Source organism: Ovis canadensis, chromosome 17, assembly GCF_042477335.2.
Source record: "Ovis canadensis isolate MfBH-ARS-UI-01 breed Bighorn chromosome 17, ARS-UI_OviCan_v2, whole genome shotgun sequence".
Taxonomy (NCBI): Eukaryota; Metazoa; Chordata; class Mammalia; order Artiodactyla; family Bovidae; genus Ovis; species Ovis canadensis.
Window position 1 is genome coordinate 14329569 of NC_091261.1, and position 20921 is coordinate 14350489.

General features: G+C 48.6%; 1 protein-coding gene across 4 annotated transcripts in view; it reads left to right on the forward strand.

The window, feature by feature from the left end:
* Positions 1–10880: 10880 nt before the first annotated feature.
* Positions 10881–20921, forward strand: part of RNF175 (ring finger protein 175) — a 65273-nt gene continuing 55232 nt past the window's right edge. For 2 of the 4 annotated variants that reach the window (XR_011249758.1, XM_069556650.1), the window contains exons 1-2: positions 11172–11426; positions 20385–20422. Coding sequence is in view for 2 of the 4 variants with exons in the window: in XM_069556650.1 (XP_069412751.1) it covers positions 11256–11426; positions 20385–20422 (209 nt within the window). In the remaining 2 variants the exon portion in view is untranslated. Of the gene's footprint in view, positions 11103–11130; positions 11427–20384; positions 20423–20921 lie in introns of those variants that run through there. The other 2 variants (XM_069556651.1, XM_069556649.1) reach the window with 2 other exon arrangements.

The following is a 20921-nucleotide window of genomic DNA, read 5'->3' on the forward strand; positions in this document are numbered from 1 at the left end:
AAGAAAGCTGAGCGCTGAAGAATTGATACGTTTGAACTGTGTGTTGGAGAAGACTCTTGAGAGTCCCTTGGACTGCAAGGAGATCCAACCAGTCCATTCTAAAGGAGATCAGTCCTGGGTGTTCCTTGGAAGGACTGATTCTAAAGCTGAAACTCCAATCCTTTGGCCACCTCATGTTGACTCATTGGAAAAGACTCTGATGCTGGGAGGGATTGGAGGCAGGAGGAGAAGGGGACAACCAAGGATGAGATGGCCGGATAGCATCACCGACTCAATGGACATGAGTTTGGGTGAACTCTGGGAGTTTGTGACGGACAGGGAGGCCTGGCGTGCTGCAATTCATGGGGTGGCAAAAAGTCAGACACGACTGAGCGACTGAACTAAACTGAACTGAACTGAGCCGCTCTGTCTTCCAAGGTAGAACCTCGTGTTGGGGTCCCTGCCCTTTAAGGAATGATCGCCCCCATCAATGCCTCAGGCTACCTCTGACCCCAAGAATCGCTGAAAGGCAGAACTTTTGGTGCCCCTTTTAATACTGATTTTTGAGACCAGGTAAGCTGCTGATTACTCACAATGCCCAGATAGTTTTGAACCTGCCCCCATTGCCCCCATTTAGACGTAATCCGCTATTACCAACCTGGCACAGAGGACAGCCCAAACCAAATGCCTAGGCTCCGTCCCTCCATTTCCCTCCTCCACATGGCCACACTGCATCAAGTTAAAGACATCCTGAATGATCCATTTTAACTGTAATACTAAGGGTGAGATATGGATTTTATCTATCAATATGAAAAGGATATTGAAGGAGGAAACAGACAGAACAGGCTCCATGTTGAAAGCAGGACTCCATCTTGGGCCAGACTGTGGACTTTGAGCTAGATGCCCAGTATCTATGGAAACGACATACCAACTGGAAAAGCAGCCCCCCGTATGGAAGAGCCCCAGGGCTTGTACCTAGACTTTCTGTTGCCTAAAAGAATACCCTTATTATCTGTGTAACCCAATAGAATCATAAATTCTATTATGCTTATTGGGGTATCACCACAGGCCTATTGATAATTGTCCACTGTTAACTGCCTAGGCTTAAGGCATATGAATCACAGGTTAACTTTGATTGTATCTTTCTTTTCCTTTGTTCAGACTAGTTTCAGGGAATTTGGGGAGGTGGGTTTGGCATGTACACTTAGGGTATATAAGGTTTTCAGAAAAACTGGTCAGGGTCCTTGGCTAAGAGGAGACTGCCTTGGGCCCGCCAGTGTAATAAACTGCACTCCGCTATCTGCATTGTCCTTCTGGGTGAGTTTGTTTCCCAGAACGAGTGGCTACAACATTTGGTGCATTGGCCGGGAAACTCCTCACGTTGAGGAGACAAGTCCCATTTGGGACTACTCCGAGGCCTTGCGGCTCAAATCTTCTAGAGGGGGGACGGCGCCTACCCTTCTGGAAGGATTCTGCTTCTCAATGCCCGGACCTTTCATGCTAGCAGGTAGTGGATGGCAGCAGGGGAACTAAGCGCTCAGGTGAGGAGGAACCCACCCAACAGGGTGGAAAAGGGGGCCTGATCACCCCCCTGGGAGGGATTAGAAGGGGCGCAGACCCACAGGAGCCTGGAATAGGCAAGTGGCAACGATTGCTTTGTACACAGGTTGACGAGCATGTTAGGGCTTAGGAAGGAAGTTTGTGAAGGTCATTTAGGAGGTGGTGTCCACGCCGTCTTGGGGAAAATTATTGCCAAGCAATTGCCAGGGGATTTTCAGGAGAAGAAACTTGGTTTCTGTGTGCTCGTATTCTGCCCTCCCAAAGGAGGTGTCCCATCTGCTGTGAAATTCTTGACCCCCTCGGAATTGTCAGGCTAGAAGGAGGGGGATACATAAGTGAGTATGAAATGGCTTTTCCAGAGACAGCCTGGGACACGGGATATTTAACCCATCTGTATTTTCATCTGCTCCTGATCAAGCCCACCAAGACAGAATGGACTTCAAAAGTTAAGGGAGAAACAGTCTTGGATCACGTGGTGTTCTGGTTCGGCTGTGCTGACCAGCAGGTGAAGACATGCTGACCCCCCTTCTCCCTCTGGGATCTGGCAGGTAAGTCTCTTCTCACCCCACTTAAGAAGGAGGCAGAATGGCAGTTTAAGTGTCGTTGAGTAGAAATATCAGAAGTCCATAGGGTACTGAGAACTTCGTAGACAGAACAAAACGGAAAAGTAGAAGAAGGTCTGAGAAGGTAAACAAGACGGGGGGAAGTGAATCTAAGGCAACTGTATTAGAGTGCATGATTACAAACTTAAAGAAGGGATTTTTGGAGGAGACTATGTAGCTCAGTCGGTAAAGAATCTGCCTGCAGTGCAGGAGACCTGGGTTCGATCCCTGGGTTGGGAAGATCCCCTGGAGAAGGAAATGGCAACCCACTCCAGTATCCTTGCCTGGAAAATCCCATGGACAGAGGAACCTGGTGGATTGCAGTCCATGGGGTCGCAAAGAGTCAGGCATGACTGAGCGACTAACACACACATGGGGAGATGAAGCCTAACCGCCTCCACATACTCTGTGAGGTCGAATGGCCCCCTATGGGAGTAGGGTGGCCACCAGAGAACACCATGAGCTTAAAAATAGTGGGAGCAGTCTATACAACAGTCAGAGAGAGCCAGGACAGCTGGTCAGTATCCATATATTGACTCACGGCTAGGGCTAGCTCAAGACCCTCCTTCTTGGACAAGGTTCTGTATCCAGAAGGGAAAGGGAGAATGATTAATGGCACAAAAATTGACTGATGATGAAAAAGGAAATTCTACAGGATTTGGACGGGGATGACCTGACCCCTCCCCCATCCTGGATAATGATGCACCTGCCTCCCAGTGCTCCACCAGGACTGGAGGCCGCCTTACGGCCTAACTCAGGGCCAGGTAAAGTTCCTGCAGCAGCCTCTGCTCTTCCACCAGCTCTCCCAGAGTTCATAGAGCCGCCGTCTCGGCAGACTCCAATCCCAGCAATGGAGACCTCTGGTCAATGCCCCCAGAATTCCGCCTCAGCCGGACCTCCTAGATTGTATCCACCTCCCCCGGTGAGTACTGATGGGAAGGGGGAAGAAAACGCAGTAATTAGACAGAGGCTGCGCTCCGCCAAGGAACAGGGGGAAAGAATCCCACTATAGATGCCCCTCAGAAAGCTATGACAGCCTCCAGTTCAGGACGCATGGGGCACTACCATCAGCCCCCTGTAGCCTGCTATTACCAGCCATTTTCCTCTACGGATATATTAAACTGGCAAAGACACGCTCCACCATACTCCGGGGAGCCACAAGCCATGATTAGGCTAATGGAGACTATTTTTTGAACCCACCGCCCTGCATAGGATGACATAATCCAACTACTAGTCTCCCTCTTCAGCACTGAGGACAGACACAGGATCCTAACTGAGGCCAAAAAATGGTTAAGAGTAATGGCACCTGGGGATACTGCAAACCCGCAGCGGTGGGGAGAACCAGCCACCCCCGATGAGAGGCCCAACTGGGACTGTAACACAGAGGAAGGGAGGGGCCACCTGGAGAGATAGCGGGTGACTATTTTACAAGGTCTCAAGAGGGGGGCCCGAAAAGCTATGAGTATCACAAAACCCTCCGAAGTGATTCACAGGGAAAGCAAATCACCCTCTGAGTTCTGCAAAAGACTGTGCGAGACCTATAGACTTTATACGCCAATAGACCCAGCCAGAGGCCGCTGGGTCTCAGATGGTGATAAATGCAGCTTTTGTGCCTCTAGCCTACCCTGAAAATGTCAGATGAGGGGACACCAAATGACTCATGAATTTTTATACATCCCTGAATGCCCAGTACCTTTGTTAGGAAGAGACTTGCTATCTAAACTAGGAACACAAGTGACCTTTCCCCCCACGAAAGACCCACTGTTCGAATGGGCTCAATCACCTATTTACTCTTCCTCTCAGTAACCCCTCAAGATGAATGGAGGTTGCAAGATCTCCCAGAAGGGAAACCGGATGGGCTAAACAGTTGAGAGAGAAAGTTAACTCAATAATTCCCTGAGGTCTGGGCGGACCAGAACCCACCCGAGGCTTGCAAAACAAGTCCCACTGGTAATAGAACTCCAACCCGGTACAATGACGTCAGCACCCACCTTGGGCCTGGCAGACCTTGCTAAGCCGTTCACTCTTCACATGGCTGAAAAGGACAAGGTGGCTACGGGAGTGTTGTCCCAGACTATGGGGACATGGGACAGACCAGCGACTTATCTCTAATCAGCTGGACAGTGTTGCCACTGGGTGGCTGGGATGCTTGCAAGCAGTTGCTGCAGTTGCCTTACTGGTCCGGGAGGCAACCAAGCTGACTTTGGGCCAAGATTTGTTCGTACAAGTCCCGCATAAAGTCAACACTCTTCTGCGAGCGGACCCCCATAAAATCCCCCATCCCAGATTACTCAATACCAGGGATTGTTATGTGAGAACCCCATGTTACTACTGAGCCTTGTCAGGCCCTGAATCTGGCCACTCTCTTTCCTGTGGGAGAAGGTGGGTCCTCACATGATTGCAAGGAAATACTCCAGCAGACCTGACTCAAGAGAGCAGCCAATCCCGGACCCAGATTTGGTCCTGTACACCAATGGCACCAGCCTGGTGAAACAAGGACAATGACTGTTGGGCTATGCAGTAATCACGGAAGAAGCCATCGTCGAGGCTGGCTCTCTGCCATCACACTGGTCTGCTCAATGGGCCGAACTATATGCGCTAATCCAGGCCCTCCAGCTTTCAAAGGCTAAGAAGACAAACATTTCCACAGACTCCAGGTATGCTTTTGCTACACTACAGGGCTCTGTATAAGGAGGAGGCCTTTGACAGCTGGTAAAAAGGATATTAAAAATAAGAAAGAAATTAAGACCCTATTAGATGCTGCCTAGGAACCAGAAAGGGTTACAGTCATACACTGCTGAGGACGTCAAAAAGAGGATACCCCCCCAGGCTCAGGGAACAGACTGACAGATAAGACCGGTAAACAAGCAGCCGAGGGCTTGGGGGGTGACAAGTGAAGCCCCTATTAAAGCTCTCATATTGGCGGAGCTACCTGAGCTAACGCTAGACTCTCCAAAATACACTGAAGCCCAAAACCAACTAGCCAAAGCAGAAGGGGCCATCAAGACTGAAAAGGGATGGTGGGAATTGCCAAGTGGCAAATTATTGGTACCAGAGGAGCTGGCACCCACTCTGGCAAGCCAAACACACCAAGCGACCCATCTAGGCCATGATAAACTGGAAGAGCTAATTTGAAAATATTTCTTGGTTCCCCGCCTCTCTTCCTTATGCAGGACAAAATCTCAGAACTGCACTGCCTGCTCACGGGTCAATGCTGCCTCTCGGCACAGACAGAAACCTCCAGGGATTCAGGTAAAAGGCACGCTGCCCTTTGAACACCTGGAAGTGGACTTCACTGAAATGAAACCTCAACGATGCTACCATTACCTGCTGGTCATCATATGCACATTCTCAGGATGGGTGGAAGCTTTTCCTACCCAGACTGAGAGAGCATCAGAAATAGCCTGTGCCTGCTTAGGGAGACAGTTCCAAGATTTGGATTTCCTACCAGCACTGGATCAGACCCTGCTTTCATAGCTGATTTAGTATAACAAGTAAGCAAAACTTTAAACATCAAGTGGAAATTACATACAACATACAGGCCCCAGAGTTCTGAGATGGTGGAAGGAACTAACCAGACACTTAAGGAGACACTCTCCAAGTGGATCTTAGAGACTGACTGTTCCTGGATGGACTTGTTTCTGACGGCTCTGCTCAGACTCAGGATGACCCCACAGTCCCACGGCTCCTCTCCATACAAAACTGTGCATGGGAGGCCCCCTCCCATAATAAAACAGGTGTCAACAAATTTGCCTCAGGTAAGGGGAGATGAGATTTCACAGCAGGTGGAACAACTGGGTAAGGTAATAAATCAGGTAACTGAGTTTGTACAAGAAAGGGTGCTATCCCCCCTTGGGGAACAGATTCACGAATTTGTGCCCAGGGATCAGGTGTGGTCAAGGACTGGAAACATGACTCCTTGGCCCCACATTGGAAGGGTCCATATACTGTTGTTCTAACCAGCCCTGCTGCAGTTAAAGTTGCGGGTGTCACTCCCTGGATCCAGCACATGAGGGTGAAGAGGGCATACCCCACAGACCCGGAGGACGCCAGGTGGACTACGAAACAGGACCCCACTGATCCCCATGAAACCAAGGTCATCTTAAAGAAGAAACAGAGATGAAGCTCTACAATCAACTGCTGCTACAAGGACTTGCTGGTGTCATCTTGAGACTAACCACAGTTTCAGTACAAAGAGGGACCTGCGCTATAATCAAAGTTGAAAGTTGTGTATATATTCCTGATTTATCTCGCTATATATCAGCCACCCAGGATGACATGAAAGGTCAGGTAAAAGTTACGTCTGATGATAATCTTCCTTTTCGGACTTCGGTCCTATCTTGGGTGAAGGGTGATTGGTGGCAAACTATATTTACCATTGTTATAGTTGCCTTGATAGTTCTGCTTTGTGAACCCTTTATTTTACAATGTATTATGAACTTTGTAACCCAAAGGTTGATGTCATTCTCCCAAATGAGAGGTCGGAGAGCAGGGTGTAATATATCCCTATGAATGATGCTCATACTATGAGTGAAGAGCATCAAGAGGGGGGAATGAAGGAGGAAACAGACAGAACAGTCTCCATGTTGAAAGCAGGACTCCATCTTGGGCCAGATTGTGGACTTTGAGCTAGATGCCCAGTATCTATGGAAACGACATACCAACTGGAAAAGCAGGCCCCCTGGATGGAAGAGCCCCAGGGCTCGTACTGAGACTTTCTGTTGCCTAAAAGAATACCCTTATTATCTGTGTAACCCAATAGAATCATACATTCTATTAGGCTTATTGGGGTATGACCACAGGCCTATTGATAATTGTCCAGTGTTAACTGCCTAGGCTTAAGGCATATGAGTCACAGGTTAACTTTGATTGTGTCTTTCTTTTCCTTTGTTCAGATTAGTTTCAGGGAATTTGGGAAGGTGGGTTTGGCACATACACTTAGGGTATTTAAGGTTTTCAGAAAAACTGGTCAGGGTCCTTGGCTAAGAGGAGACTCTGTCTTGGGCCCGCCGGTGTAATAAACTGCACTCTGCTATCTGCACTGTCCTTCTGAGTGAGTTTGTTTCCCAGAATGTGTGGCTACAACAATGTGAGAAAGAGGAAAGGAGCGCAGGGGGAAAAGAAACTTACTTGAAAAAGGTCATTTATAAAGCAACTAGAGGTCTTTTTTTAAGATCATACCACTAGGTGGCACCATCAGCCTAAGGCAGTTTGGTTGGTCTCAGTTGAGAAAGGGGGAAAATGAACAGTTGGTCAGTGAAAAATACTATGGACGGAGGAGCCTGGTGGGCTACAGCCTATGGGGTCGAAAAGAGTTAGACACGACTGCCCGCACACAGAGTGGGTGGAGGACTTCCGTGGCTCAGTGGTAAAGAATCCGCCTGCCAATGCAGGAGACCCAGGAAATGCAGTTTCCACCCCTGGGTGGGGAAGACCCCCGGGAGGAGGAAATGACAACCCACTCCAGTAATCGTGCCTGGAAAATTCCACGGAAGAACGGCCTGGGGAAACACAGTCTATGGGTTCACAAAGAGTCAGACAGGACTGACCACACACACACAGAGCCGGTAAAAAGCTGGAGGGACACACATTGCATTTGGTAATTTAACCTATACAAGGCATTCCTGTGAACCATACTCTAGTTTAGCTCATATACATAAATGCGATAATTTTCTTTAAATTACAGAAACATCTCATAACTTTATCTCTTCCAATTGGTTTTCATCCTGTGACCATTTTCTATTGATTAAGATATTTTTAAAAATTTATTTCTAACAGTGTTGTTCTGTGCACTAATCTTTAGCAGCTAGATAAATACACATGTGGAAATCTTACATTTTAGCATAGGCTAATTTGTGAATTTTTTCCTTTATGGTTTGTTCCTTTGAGTCTAGTTTTAATATATCTTTACTACACTGAGGTGACAAAGATAATTTCTGAAATCATCTTAAAGTTTTGCTTTTTAAACTATCTGCTTTGTCTTGATATGTGGTCACTTCTTCTCAGATGGATAAGCTAATTACTAACTAGTCTATCCTTTCCCTGCTGATTCATCATTCCAGTGCGTGCGTCGACTTGGAGTTTTTCTACTCTGTTCCATGGGTCTGTTTGTCTCTTTCTATACCATATACCATATTTGTTTAGCTAGTCTTGACTCCACTTTGTTTTTCAATCACCTTTATGATATTAGCTCACTTCTTCTACATCATTACACAAAGGCACCCCACTCCAGTACTCTTGCCTGGAAAATCCCACGGACGGAGGAGCCTGGTGGGCTGCAGTCCATGGGGTCGCTATGAGTCACACACGACTGAGCAACTTCACTTTGACTTTTCACTTTCATGCATTGGAGAAGGAAATGGCAACCCACTCCAGTATGCTTGCCTGGAGAATCCCAAGGATGGGGGAGCCCGGTGGGCTGCCGTCTATGGGGTTGCACAGAGTCGGACATGACTGAAGCGACTCAGCAGCAGCAGCAGCCGCATCCTAGACCAGAAGATGACAGGCAATGGCCGACTAGGGCTAACATGCTGGAGAGATTACAGCTGAACAACAGATCATCCTCTTTTCCTCAGTGATGACAGAGTCAGCTGCCAACCATTTGATCTGGGAAACAAAGTTGCAAATTACATAATTCGATCAGGTGAACTCCTCCAGAGTGGTTAACTGATTGAGAAATAAGAGATTGGTCCTGGCCACCAGGAATTTGGCCACAGAGGGAACCCAGTACGACGGGAGAATGAAGAAGAGCCAAGGTGTTAGTCGCTCAGTCGTGTCCAACTCTTTGCGACCCCGTGGACTGTAGCCTGCCAGGCTCCTCCGTCCATGGGATTTTCCAGGCAAGAGTACTGGAGTGGGTAGCCGTTCCTTCTCCAAGGCATCTTCCCCACCCAGGGATCAAACCCAGGCCTCCTGCATTGCAGGCAGATTCTTTACTCTCTGAGCCACCAGGAGGCCCCAATGACAGAAGAACCTATTCTTCTGTGGCCAACCGACCACTACCTACCAGAGGGCGAGCAACAAGACTTTGTGATGGTGGAGCTGAAGCCAGAAAGAAGATGACTGCCTTTGTGTTTACCTGTGTCACCAGTGAAATAGGTGGGTATTTCTGGTGTCAATCAACCAGGGAAGAGAGTCTCACAGCAGAGAGACAGGACTTATGATAATGGGCCAGAATTCTATAGGGACAGGAAATTCTGGTCTTTTTTGGAGGTGAGAGGGGAGCAGACTTAGAAGAATCTAGAATTTGAGGACCTGCTGGGCTAGAGAGAAAAAGTGGCCTTTGCCACTTGAAGAGAGGCCAGGAGCCAGGTAGGGAGAGAACACGTGCAAATGAGCTCATTATCTTTGCTCCCCCAAACCTGCTGCACTCTCCACGTTTCCACTGTCAGAGATGGCAGCCCTGTCTCCCCAAGTACCCTGCTGCTCAAACCGCTCGCCTGGGCACCGTCCTTGAAGATCACTTAAGCCCTAGAGAACTGATCGCCTAAGTCATTCAGCTCTATCCACAGGCCTCTATCTCCCCTCACCCAGGCCCTGCACAGACTCCCATATGCCACCTCTAGCTAGAACTTCAGCAACAGGCTCCCGGCTTGTCCTGCAATGGGTCCTAGCTAAGCTCCCTTCCGCAGGCTCGAAGCCAAAAGGCTGATCTAGAAATGTCATGTTCTTACTCCTCTGAAATGGTTTCCCATGCTCCTTAGGCTACAGTTCAAACCGTTTAACAGGAATTACAGAGACTTTGGTCTGCTCCCCCAGGACCTTCCCTGAGTGGTTATGGGCCCAAGCCATGGAGTCATGGCTTCTCTGGGTTCAACTCCCCTCCACACTGCCTGCCAGCTTTGAAAGCTGAGCAAGCACCTGCCCCTCTCTGTGTGTGAGTGTTCTCACCTATCATTTTAGAGGTTGTTTTATCCATTTGCAGATAGTATTGCCTCCCTCAGGTGGTGGTTGTGAGGATTGAACACAGTAAAGTCCTCGGAAGAGGGCCTGGTACCTAGTAAGCCTTACGCCCATGTCAGCTGTTACTTTTATTTCAGATTCTCCAGTTCACAAAGTTTTCTCCAGCCTCCAGGCCTTTGCATCACCCTGATCACACTACAAAGCAGCCTGCAGGTGTTGGGCAGCCACCACAAGAAACTTGTGAAGAAGGAAGATTCTTAGGCCCCAGCCCAGACCCACCAGAAAAGGGTCCAGCCCTGCCACAGAGTTTTAACAACCCCTCCAGAGTTCTGAGGCACCAAGGCTGGAACGCTGACGCACTTCTCCTGGTAAATTGTACTGCATCTTTGTCTCTCCCCCCTGCAGGCTGTAGGTCCCCAGTGGCCAGGACGGGTCCATATCTTGTGGTCAGGGTCCCTGGTAGCTCCTTGTACATGCCATCACAAAAAACGGGAGCCACCAGCTGGAATTAAGTCACATTTTGTAAGCCACACTATCCCCTCGGCGTCCTCTCTTTGTCGAGTGCCCTGAATGGACACCCACGTGTTCCTAAAGGCTTGTGGAAGTACTCCAGCTGTCTCTGTGTAAGTCCAGGCTGCGAGGTCTCACGCTGAGGGGAAAGGAGGGTCTCTTAGAAGGTGAAGGGGACAAAGACAAGGAGGGTGCTCCCTCAGGGGAAGGCCCGGGGCCTGCAGCAGCATGGGGCTAAGCGGGTGTACTTCTCCCACAGGGAAGTCTTTTCCTTCGGAGAGACTGGAGGGGCCGATGGGGCTCCGCCCAGGAGCTGTCCCCATGACTGAGGCTGCAGAGAACCGAGCAAGAAGCGGCCCGGCCGGGGAAAGGCTCAGCACTGGGCGGCCGCGCAGGGTCGGCGTCCCCACATGGGGACCGGCGCCTGACCTCTTGTCTTCCGCTGAGGGAGAGAACGGAAGAGAACGCAAGGGCCCCCTCTCCTCCTCGCCCGTCTCTCACGCCCGTTCCTCACTCTCAGACTCCCATCTCCTCCCGCCTGGTCTCCCGGTAACAGCCGCTGGGTCCAGCCCCGCGCATGGCTGATGGGGCGCGGGGTGCGGGGAAGCGCACGGGCTTCCCGGCCGCAGTGGCCGGCGGAATGGCTTCCCTGCAGAGGGCCCCGAGCCCCGGAGGGCCCCCTCGGCGGCGACGCTGACCCGCATGGGCGCCCCTGCCCCGCAGGAGGGTCCCGCGCGGCGATCTGGCCCGCACGGCCCGGGGCGGGGCGGCGGGGACCCGCGGACGCGGAGCCCCGGGCAGCGGGCCCTGAGCGCCGGCGGCATGGCCGCGAGAGCGGCCCCGGGCCTCGAGGGGCCCCCGCGGCACGAGCAGGTACGGGCGCGGGCGGGGTCGCCGGGTCGCGGTCCCGAGGCCCGAGCAGGCACTGCCCGCTGCACAGGTCGGTTTCCAAGGCCCCCTCCCGCGCGCGCACCGGGCCGCCGGGATGGAGGGGCGAATGACCTTCTGGAAGATGCTGTGGCTTGTCCTCACTCCTCCCCACTCCGGGAGGCAGAGCTCCTCTCCGTCTCCCTCTGTCTCTCCTCTTCCTCTCCCCTTCCCCTTCTCTTTCCCCTCCTTTCCCCCTCTCGTCCTCCCCCGCTCCTTCCTTTCCCTCCCCCCAACCCACTCTGTCTTTTCCGGGGTGAACCTTACCCTGCTCGGCCCTGTCCGCCCCCCGCCCTGCGCACTGGCCGCCCACCTGCTCCCCGCTCCCTGGCAGAAGCCCCCAGGGCCCGGGTGAAGGCCGGGGCCTTGAGGCAGACGGCTGAGAGATGCTGGGGGTACATCAGGCTGACTCTGTGGTTCTCACTCAGGAGGCTGGGGCACAGCCACCTGGAGGGCTGTGCCCACAGATGTAGATTTCTACCTCCAGGGTCTCCAAGCCTCACTTCTGGGGTAGACCCTGATCATTTGCAATCTAACCAGTTCCCAGGGGGTGCTGCTGCTTGAGCTCTGAGAATCACTGGGCTGTCACAATCTTCCTTCTCCTGGTGGTGGTTTCAAACCCTGTCCATTTATTTTTCATTCATCTGACAGTTCTTAGGCCATGACCAGGTACTGGGGACTGGGATAGGGGAGGGAGTAACCGTGCAATTAGAGGTGGGCCTTTCCTCTGGGAGTTCACCTTCTGGAAGAGCAGTAAAAGGAGGACAAAAAGAACTCACTGAGAGTAGGAAAAAATTACTGTCCCCAAAACAGGTGCAAGTGAAGCTTTGTAAGATTTCTAAGAAGCAAGGGATTGCAATTGGCAGTGGAGATGGGCAAGGCTAGTGAGGGGCATGGCATTGAGCTTGGCCTTGGAGAGTGGGTACGAGCTGACCTTGTGATGACTAGGGAGGCTAGAAATTCTGGATGGAGGGAGCAGCAGTACCACCTTTTTGGAGGTGAAGAAAATTGTTGGGGAGTGGTGAGCATGGGAAAAGGGCAGAGGGAGCCCTTTTCTGTGACCCTGGTAGAAATTCAGAAGGCTTGTCTTAAAGAAGGGGGAAAGTTAAGGGAAAGAGCTAGGTATGCATTTGGGAGTTTCCAAAATGAAGAGGCTCTAAGGAAACTGCATGTCCCTCAAGATGTCCAGTGTCTCAACTTCCTCCAGTGGAGGGGCCTGTCCTGCAGGGCGCCCTGCAGGAGGTGGGCCCCGGGCAGCCCAGAAGGGAGGCTGGGGGTGCAGGAAAAGCACTGGGGGACAGAAAGTTCTGCTTGGATGGCACAGAGAGTGTGCTGAGGCAATGGAGGGAGTGAGGCTGAAAAGGGACATGGGACCTCAGGAGGGACATTAACAGTGGTGGCCAGGGGGTGACCATTTCTAAATGGTCAGTAGGCTTTATCATTATTATCAATGTTTTGTACATCCAGAATTTAAAGAGTCAAATAATTCTGTAGAATTCTGTAGACTTAAAACACAAAACCAGCAGCTCCACTCCACTCACCCTTCCCCATTTCTGATTTCCACTCCCCAGAGGCAATGATTTTCAACTTTTTCAGTCATTTTTTCTGGTCTATGCTCCATATTTTCAACAATGCGGTCATACAACACTTCTTGATTTTCAGTCACTAGTGCTGTTGGGTCGAGTCCCTGCTATGGAGGATAAGAACTACACTCTCTCCCACCAACCTGTCCACTCTCACCCCACCCCATGCCCATGACTTGCTTTCTTCCAGCCTCTCACGTTCGTTGCATCACATGTTGGCTAAGTCTTCACTCACTGTCTATGTCAGGGGCTCTAAGCAAATCCTCGTCACTCCCAGCGGGTCACTCCATGTACACTCTGAACTACTCTGCACTCCCTTCAGTTCTGGTTCCTTCATTTTCTGCGCACCATTCACCCATTCCTCACCAAGCTCACTGCCAGACTTGGACTCACCCCCAAACTCCCTTGCCAGGCTCTTCTCAACATGCTGGAACATGTCAGCGGATCTCTCTTATAACTCCTGGGTTTGGAGCCTTTGCGTTTGACCCGTGTCTTCTCTGTGTATAGGCTCTTCCTTTTGAACCACAATGTTCAGACTTCCTACTGATGTAATTTGATGTGGCTCTTTTTTCATCAGCTCTGCTGGGCACCTGGTGAGTCCTTTCCTTCGAAACAGGTGTCTTTCAAGCCGTGGGAATTTTCCTGTATAATTTCTGTTAATTTCTTGACTTTAGCCATCTCTGCTCTCTAATTCTGGAAATCCTCTTTTTGGATATGAGATTTCCTGGACAGATTCTCTAATTTTCTTATATTTTCTTTCTTCTTTTCCACTTCTTTTGGTTTTTTTTTTTTTTCATTCTTTCTGAGGGAGTTTCATTATTTATCTTCAACATTTCCATTAGATTTTTTATTTTCAGCTCTCAAATTTTTCTTTTCTAAGATTTTTGTCTGTTTCCATTTCTAAAGCCTAGGGTCCTTGTCCTCATGGGTGCAGAGCCCTCTCCTGTCTCCAGCACTTGGTCATCTTTGGCTGTCTGCCTGTGTTAAAGGGGAGAGAGTAAAACACTGTTTGGAAGCTCTTTAAGCAGGGAGAGCTTGTGGAAGGGTAGGCTGCACTGGAGGAGGACCTAGCTGGGCCTTTTCATAGGAAGGATGATGCCGGTCCGTATCTGTAAGTCTTTTCTCTTGGCCTGGACAGTATCGCAGAGAAATCCTCTTCCACATGCTGCCTGGCAGCCAGCATCCCCAGCTAGGTGGCAGGCCTAGAGCAAGAGTACAGGTAAAGGCCCACATGCCTTGTGTCTAAAGATTATAAGCCAAGCTGCTCTCACAGGCCTGCCTGCAGGTCCACCAGGACCTCTGCTGCCTCCCTGGCTTACAGGAGGCACACCCTCCCCGCCCACAGGCGGTTTGCTCACCCGAGTGTAGTGGCTACCTGCTGGGGCTGGATGTGCAGGTATCCATTTCCTGGAGCTGCCGTAACAAGAGTTTACTGAAGGGATAAATTGGCAGATTGGGATTGACATATACACAGCGCTATATGCAAAATCAATAACTAATAAGGACCTACTGTATAGCATAGGGAAGTCCACATTCTGAAAAAAAAAAAATGAAAATGAAATGTTAGTCACTCAGTCGTGTCTGACTCTGCAACCCCATGGATTGTAGCCCTCTAGGCTCCTCTTTCCATGGGACTCTCCAGGCAAGAATACTGGAGTGGGTTGCTGTTTTCTTCTCCAAGAGATCTTCCCAGCCCAGAGATCGAACCAGGTCTCCTGCATTGCAGGCAGATTCTTTACCATCTGGGCCACCAGGAAAACCCACATTCTGGGATAACCTATATGATAAAAGAATCTAAAAAAGAATGAATCTTAAAAAAATAATCTACAAAAGAAGATGTATATGTATAACTGATTCGCTTTGCTTACACCTGAAACTAACACATTGTAAATCAACTATAGTCCAATAAAAAGTAATATTTTTAAATAGAGAAAACTTTAAAAATATTGATAGAAAGGGAAAAAATAGAAATAGAAAAAAATAGGGCTTCCCTGGCAGTCTAGTGGCTGAGAATCCGCCTGCCAATGCAGGGGACACGGGTTCCATCCCCGATCTGGGAAGATTCTGCGTGCCAAGGAGCAACTCAGCCTTCTAGCCACAACTGCTGAAACCAGGATGCCTAGAGCCCGTGCTCCGAGAAGCCAGTGTGATGAGACACCCGTGCGCAGCAGGAAGAGCAGCCCCTGCTCACCACGAGCACAGGAGGCTCACGCTCAGCAGTGAGCACTAAGCACGGCCAAAATTAAAGCAATCAATCTTTACCAAAAAAAAGAAAAATAGAACCTTACTCTTTCACAGTTCTGGGAGCCGGGAGTCTAAAACCTGTGTGTAGGCAGGGCTATGGTTCCTTCAGAGACTCTAGGGTGAACCTTCCTTGCCTCTTGCAACTTCAGGGGACTCCAGGTGTCTTGGGCTTGTAGCCGCTTCTCTCCAGTCACTGCCTCCGTCTCAGCATGGCTTCCTTCTCCACGCCTGTGTGTCTCCAGGTGTCAGATGGCCCTTCGACTTTCTCTTATATCGACTCCAGGGTTCAGGGCCCACCCTAAATCCTGGATGATCCCATCCCCAAATCCTTAACTTAATCACACCTATAAAGATTCTTTCTTTTTCCAGATGAGATCACAGTCGTAGGGACCAGAGGTCAGAAATAGGCCATATATTTGGGGGTTGGGTAGGGAGGGACAGGTTCATCCCCCTGCAGAACAGAAACCAATGCTAGGACTGGTCCCATCAGATGCCTCAAGGACTCTTGATAGGAAGCAACCCACTGCACAGCTCACCTCCTCACTTCTCAGACTCAGGATTTCCAGGCAGTTCATATCTGCTTCCAAACTACCCACTGGATGGAGGGAGAGAGGCAGTGTGGTTATGATGGGGGCCTGGTCCACTGAGACACCAGCTTTGGATGGCCTGGGGTGGAGAGGAGGGTGCAAATTAAAATCTCTATCTCGGCAAAACCAATACAATATTGTAAAGTAATTAGCCTCCAATTAAAATGAATAAATTTAAATTTAAAAAGAAAAAAAAAATCTCTATCTTGGATTTTCCGGGGCTTGGACTGTCCTTTATTTCTCCCCTTCTTCTCCAGTCCACCTGAGAACATCAGCCCTATACCAGCCATCTTCAGTCAATTTTTACTCAAGCTTTCAAAATACTTCCTCTTTTTTTGGCCCTCTTTCTTTTTCAGGACCTTAGTTCCCCAACCAGGGATTGAACCGGCACCCTCCAAACTGAAAGCACAGAGTCCTAACCACTGGGCCACCAGGGAATTCCCTCAAAAGACATTCTTGAGTTAGAAAAGAGGGAAAAAATCCTCTGTGTTTCCAAATTTGAGATGCATGGGGGTAGAGGGGAGGCTTCTAGAGCAGAGCAGTGCCCATGGGGCCTGATGGAAGACCAGGCTGGAATCTCCCCTCCAGACGAGGACTTTAAATGCTTCTGCCCTCCCTGCCAGAGCTTGGGTCTCTGAGCCCCATCGAATCCCCCCAGGCTGGGGTGGGGTGGAGAATGACACTAAGTCTCACACTGACTGAACCTTCTATTTTCAACGCAGCTGCAGCCACACTTCTAGAAGGGCTAGGCTCCCTCCACCCCTCAGCCCTCCCGAGGGTCTTCAGCATAGAACGTTTGCTTTCGGGAAGGCTTTTCTAGAGTTATCACTAGTGGGTTGAACCATCTTTGCATAAATGAGCCATTTGTATTTCCTCTTTTATGAATGTCTTGTTCATGTGCTTTGCCCTTTACAAATGCTTTATCTCTTTTGGATTAAATTGTAAAAGCTCTTTTTCTATTCAGTTTAGCCACTTCTTGCCTTCACATATGTTATATTTTCTCCAGTTTATCTTTCAAATACAGGTGATTTTAATCTGTTTTTTGTCCTCAAAATTCATCGATTTTTTACAGTTTCTGAGTTCCATGTCATACTTAGAAATGCCTTCTTCACTGAGGTTTTATTAAAGTGCTTACCTGTATTTCTTCTAGCACTTTTCAGGTTTTCCTTTCTCATTTAAATATTTGATCCTTTTGGAATCTATTTTGAAGCTGGGTATGGATCCAACTTTACATTTTTCTCAAAGGACTAGCTAATGGTCTCAGCACCATTTTTTTTTTCCCATTATTTTGTATTGGGGTAGAGCCAATTAACAATGGTGTGGTAATTTCAGGTGAACAGGGAAGGAGTTCAGCCATACATATGTATGTCACTCTCCCCCCAGCCCCCTCCCATCCAGGCTGGCACATAACCCTGAGTAGAGTTCCATGTCTCAGCACCATTTACTGAACAATCCGTTTCTTTCTCACTGCTCTGAAGTAGCTCGCTCATCATCTGCGGCTAGGTCTGTTCCTGGGCTCTTCTTCTGCCCACTCACTGTCTTCCTGTTCCTGGGCCCGCAGGCCGTCAGGTAATTTCTGTGGCTGTACTGTGGGTTTCAGTGGCTGACAGACCACACCCCTAGTCTTCACTCAGCTTCTGATTTTCCTGGATATCCTTATGCTTATCCTTCAGATGAATTTTAGTGTCATTTCAGTTTCCAAAATAAGTCCTCTTAAGCCCCTGGATGGGCTTACATAATAACATACCACAAAAAAAAACTTTCAAAAAATAGATTCCATGCTAGGGGAAAAAAAAATTGTACTATAGGAAACCATTACTAGGAAAGAGATGTCTCTAATTGTACCACCATCGTAGTTTGCTTTTTCCCTAAGAATAAGAATATTGTTTCAATATCACTTGAGCTAAGGAAGTTCTTTATTGTATTTAGCAGAAATCGTTTCAGCTGCAATTTCCACTCCCTAAGCTTTCCTCGTCATTTAAAATGACTTCAGAACCAGACTCACAGATACAGGAAACATACTGGTGGCTGTAGGGATGTGGGGTGTGGATTAAGAGAGAGAAACTGCTATGTATGAAATAGATAAGCAACAAGGACATGTTGTATAGCACAGGGAATTACAGCTATTATCTTGTAATAACTTTTATGGAGGATCATCTGTAAAATACTGAATCACTATGCTGTATACCTGAAACTAATATAATATGGTAAATCAACTATACTTCAATTAAAAAAAAAAAAGAAACAAGACTTGGAATCTGGTGGGTAGTTACACATTTATACCCAAAGCTACATTACCTGTAAAAGTCAAAGGAAGGGTATCTTCTCAACTAAAAACCCAGTGCCCTGTTTTAAGCTAATTTGAACAAAAAGCACTGTGAAGCCAAAGATCTTGAACAGCAAAAAGGGGACCCATGAAGTCATGGTTGCAACTTTTACTGAGATGACTGGCCCTTGGATGAAGCACCTTCTTGGAAAACTCTCCTCTAGTGTCTTATTTATATTCACAGTATTGCAGTGAAGTAGATAAGAGCAGTTTTTACGTCAGTCTCCAGCCTCTGAGAAGGAAATGGAGACAAGTGCAGGTCGGTGATGCGCCTGGGTTACCCGGAGCTCCAGTCAGCTCAGTGTTTGGTACTGGATGCGTCTGTGTGGCTACAAGTCTCATTCCCAAAGCAGAAGCCAGTCAAGTCGGCCATATCCCACTAAGGAGGGGACTTGGCCCTGCTCTTCCCTGAGGGCTGCCACTAGAAGGCAGCCTTACCTTCATTTGGATATCAGGGACCGCCTGGTAGGATCAGCCAGCGGCAGAGAGCCCCAGGGAAGCCGCAGGCAGCAGTTGCTGCCCCACCCACCTCCTCTCCACCATCACCCAGCAAGTCCTGAACCTGCCTAAACCTCAGCTAAGCTGTGTCTCCCTTAGCTTTCATCCCCCTTGTAAAGAACCGCTCCAGTCTCTGACCAAGGCACACATGTCTTATGGAAACTGAGTCAGAGGACTCCTAGCCTGAACTATGGATAGTGTTGTTTCTTTCCATTTGTCAGAATTGCTTCACACACACACACACACACACACACACACACACACACACAGAGGAATTGATTCTGCTGTCTCAAGACACCATGGGCATGAGTTTGAGTAGGCTCCGGGAGCTGGCGATGGACAGGGAAGCCTGGTGTGCTGCAGTCCATGGGGTCGCAAGGAGTCGGACACAATGGAGCGACATGTATGGATGTGAGAGCTGGACTATAAAGAAAGCTGAGCGCAGAAAAATTGATGCTTTTGAATTGTGGTGTTGGAGAAGACTCTTGAGATTCCCTTGGACTACAAGGGGATCCAACCAGTCCATCCTAAAGGAGATCAGTCCTGGGTGTTCATTGGAAGGACTGATGTTGAAGATGAAACTCCAGTACTTTGGCCACCTGATGTGAAGAGCTGACTCATTAGAAAAGACCCTGATGCTGGGAAAGATTGCGGGCAGGAGGAGAAGGGGACAACAGAGGATGAGACGGTTGGATGGCATCACCAACTCAATGGACATGACTTTGGGAGGACTCTGGGAGTTGGTGATGGACAAGGAGGCCTGGCGTGTAAGAGTCGGACAGGACTGAGCAACTGAACTGAACTGAACTGATTTCAAGAAAACAAAGGGGAAAAAAAACTTGTTTAATGTCTGATTTGTGTAATAAAAGCTTTATTGGCCTTTTCTTCTTTGCCATCATTGGGGATTTTAGCTTTTGATGCTACTGGACTAGAGGTTAAGCTGTCTGTATTCTCCATGAAAGTTATACAATGATGTCTTTCCAAAAATTAGCCTTAGAAGTTTCGAATGACCCAATGTAGTGGATCAGCAGCACATGGGTACCCTGTAGGTCAGCCTCAAGCGCTTTGCTGGAACGGTCAGTCTCAAGCACTTTGCTGGGAATGCCCTCCCATCCAGCCCACGGGCTGGGCCAGATTACCCCCTTCTCCGTGATCAGCGTTTAAGTTAGACAAACAGGAGGGCACAACAATGCTCCAAACCAGAAGCTGGGCAGCTCTGACTCTAAATCCTTGAACCTGGAGACTGTCATCTCCAAGTCCTCACTGGCATCACTTAAGACTCCAGCAAGACAAATGTTTTCACAGGTTCTCCAGTTCATAGATTACATCAGGAGCCAGGGGGCACTGCCTGTTGGGAGGCCACTTCTACAACTTGGACTGAATTGCCAAACAAAACCACAGGAGAGGAGCCTCATGTGGTTTCCTGACCTTAGAGAGCAGAATCAAGTATTTATTAATAGTGACCTGATTACTGTTTTGTTTGGGTGTATGTGTGTGTGTGTATTTAGTTCCATAATTAAGTGTTTTGTTAGAGTTTTCATTCTAAACTATTACAGTCCTAGGGAACATCAATATTTTTCATGGTTTGAGTTTCTCATGTAATACTGTAAAATGGAAGCTAAGGAAACAAGAAAATTTTGAGAATGGATCTTTTTATGTTTTTCAGATCTCCCACACAAAGCTTTCTGAGGATGATGAGTGGAAGTAAGTGATTTGTATTTTTTTAATCGCTGATATACTAAAAATTAGATTTCCATTGTAATAGTTTGAGAAATTAAATGCAGCCATCGTTCTACTTATAAATTCCCCAGGAGAGAAGGTGGGTTAGCAAAGCCATGTATGCACAATGATTGTATAGACCCACACTGCAGGGGTTCATCTGCCTTCTGCAACGGGCTCCGTGCTGCTCCACGAATGCATATGTCCCTCAGTGTGTGTCCTTATATGTCCTTGTTCTTTTAGGCACAAGATACGCCTGGTTTTCCTTTTAGGCTATTTCTTCTGTGTTACGGTACCTACTCTGGGGCCATTGGACTCCTATGGGCACCGATTGAAATAAAACGGTTTCTCCTTTTTTTGCATTATGGTCACCAATTATGAATGTATTCCTCATCAAAACAGATGACGTCTGTTACATTCTACAATAGTTTATACTTTCCAAAGTACTTCCACGTAGGTTAACCATCTGAGATGCATTTTCACC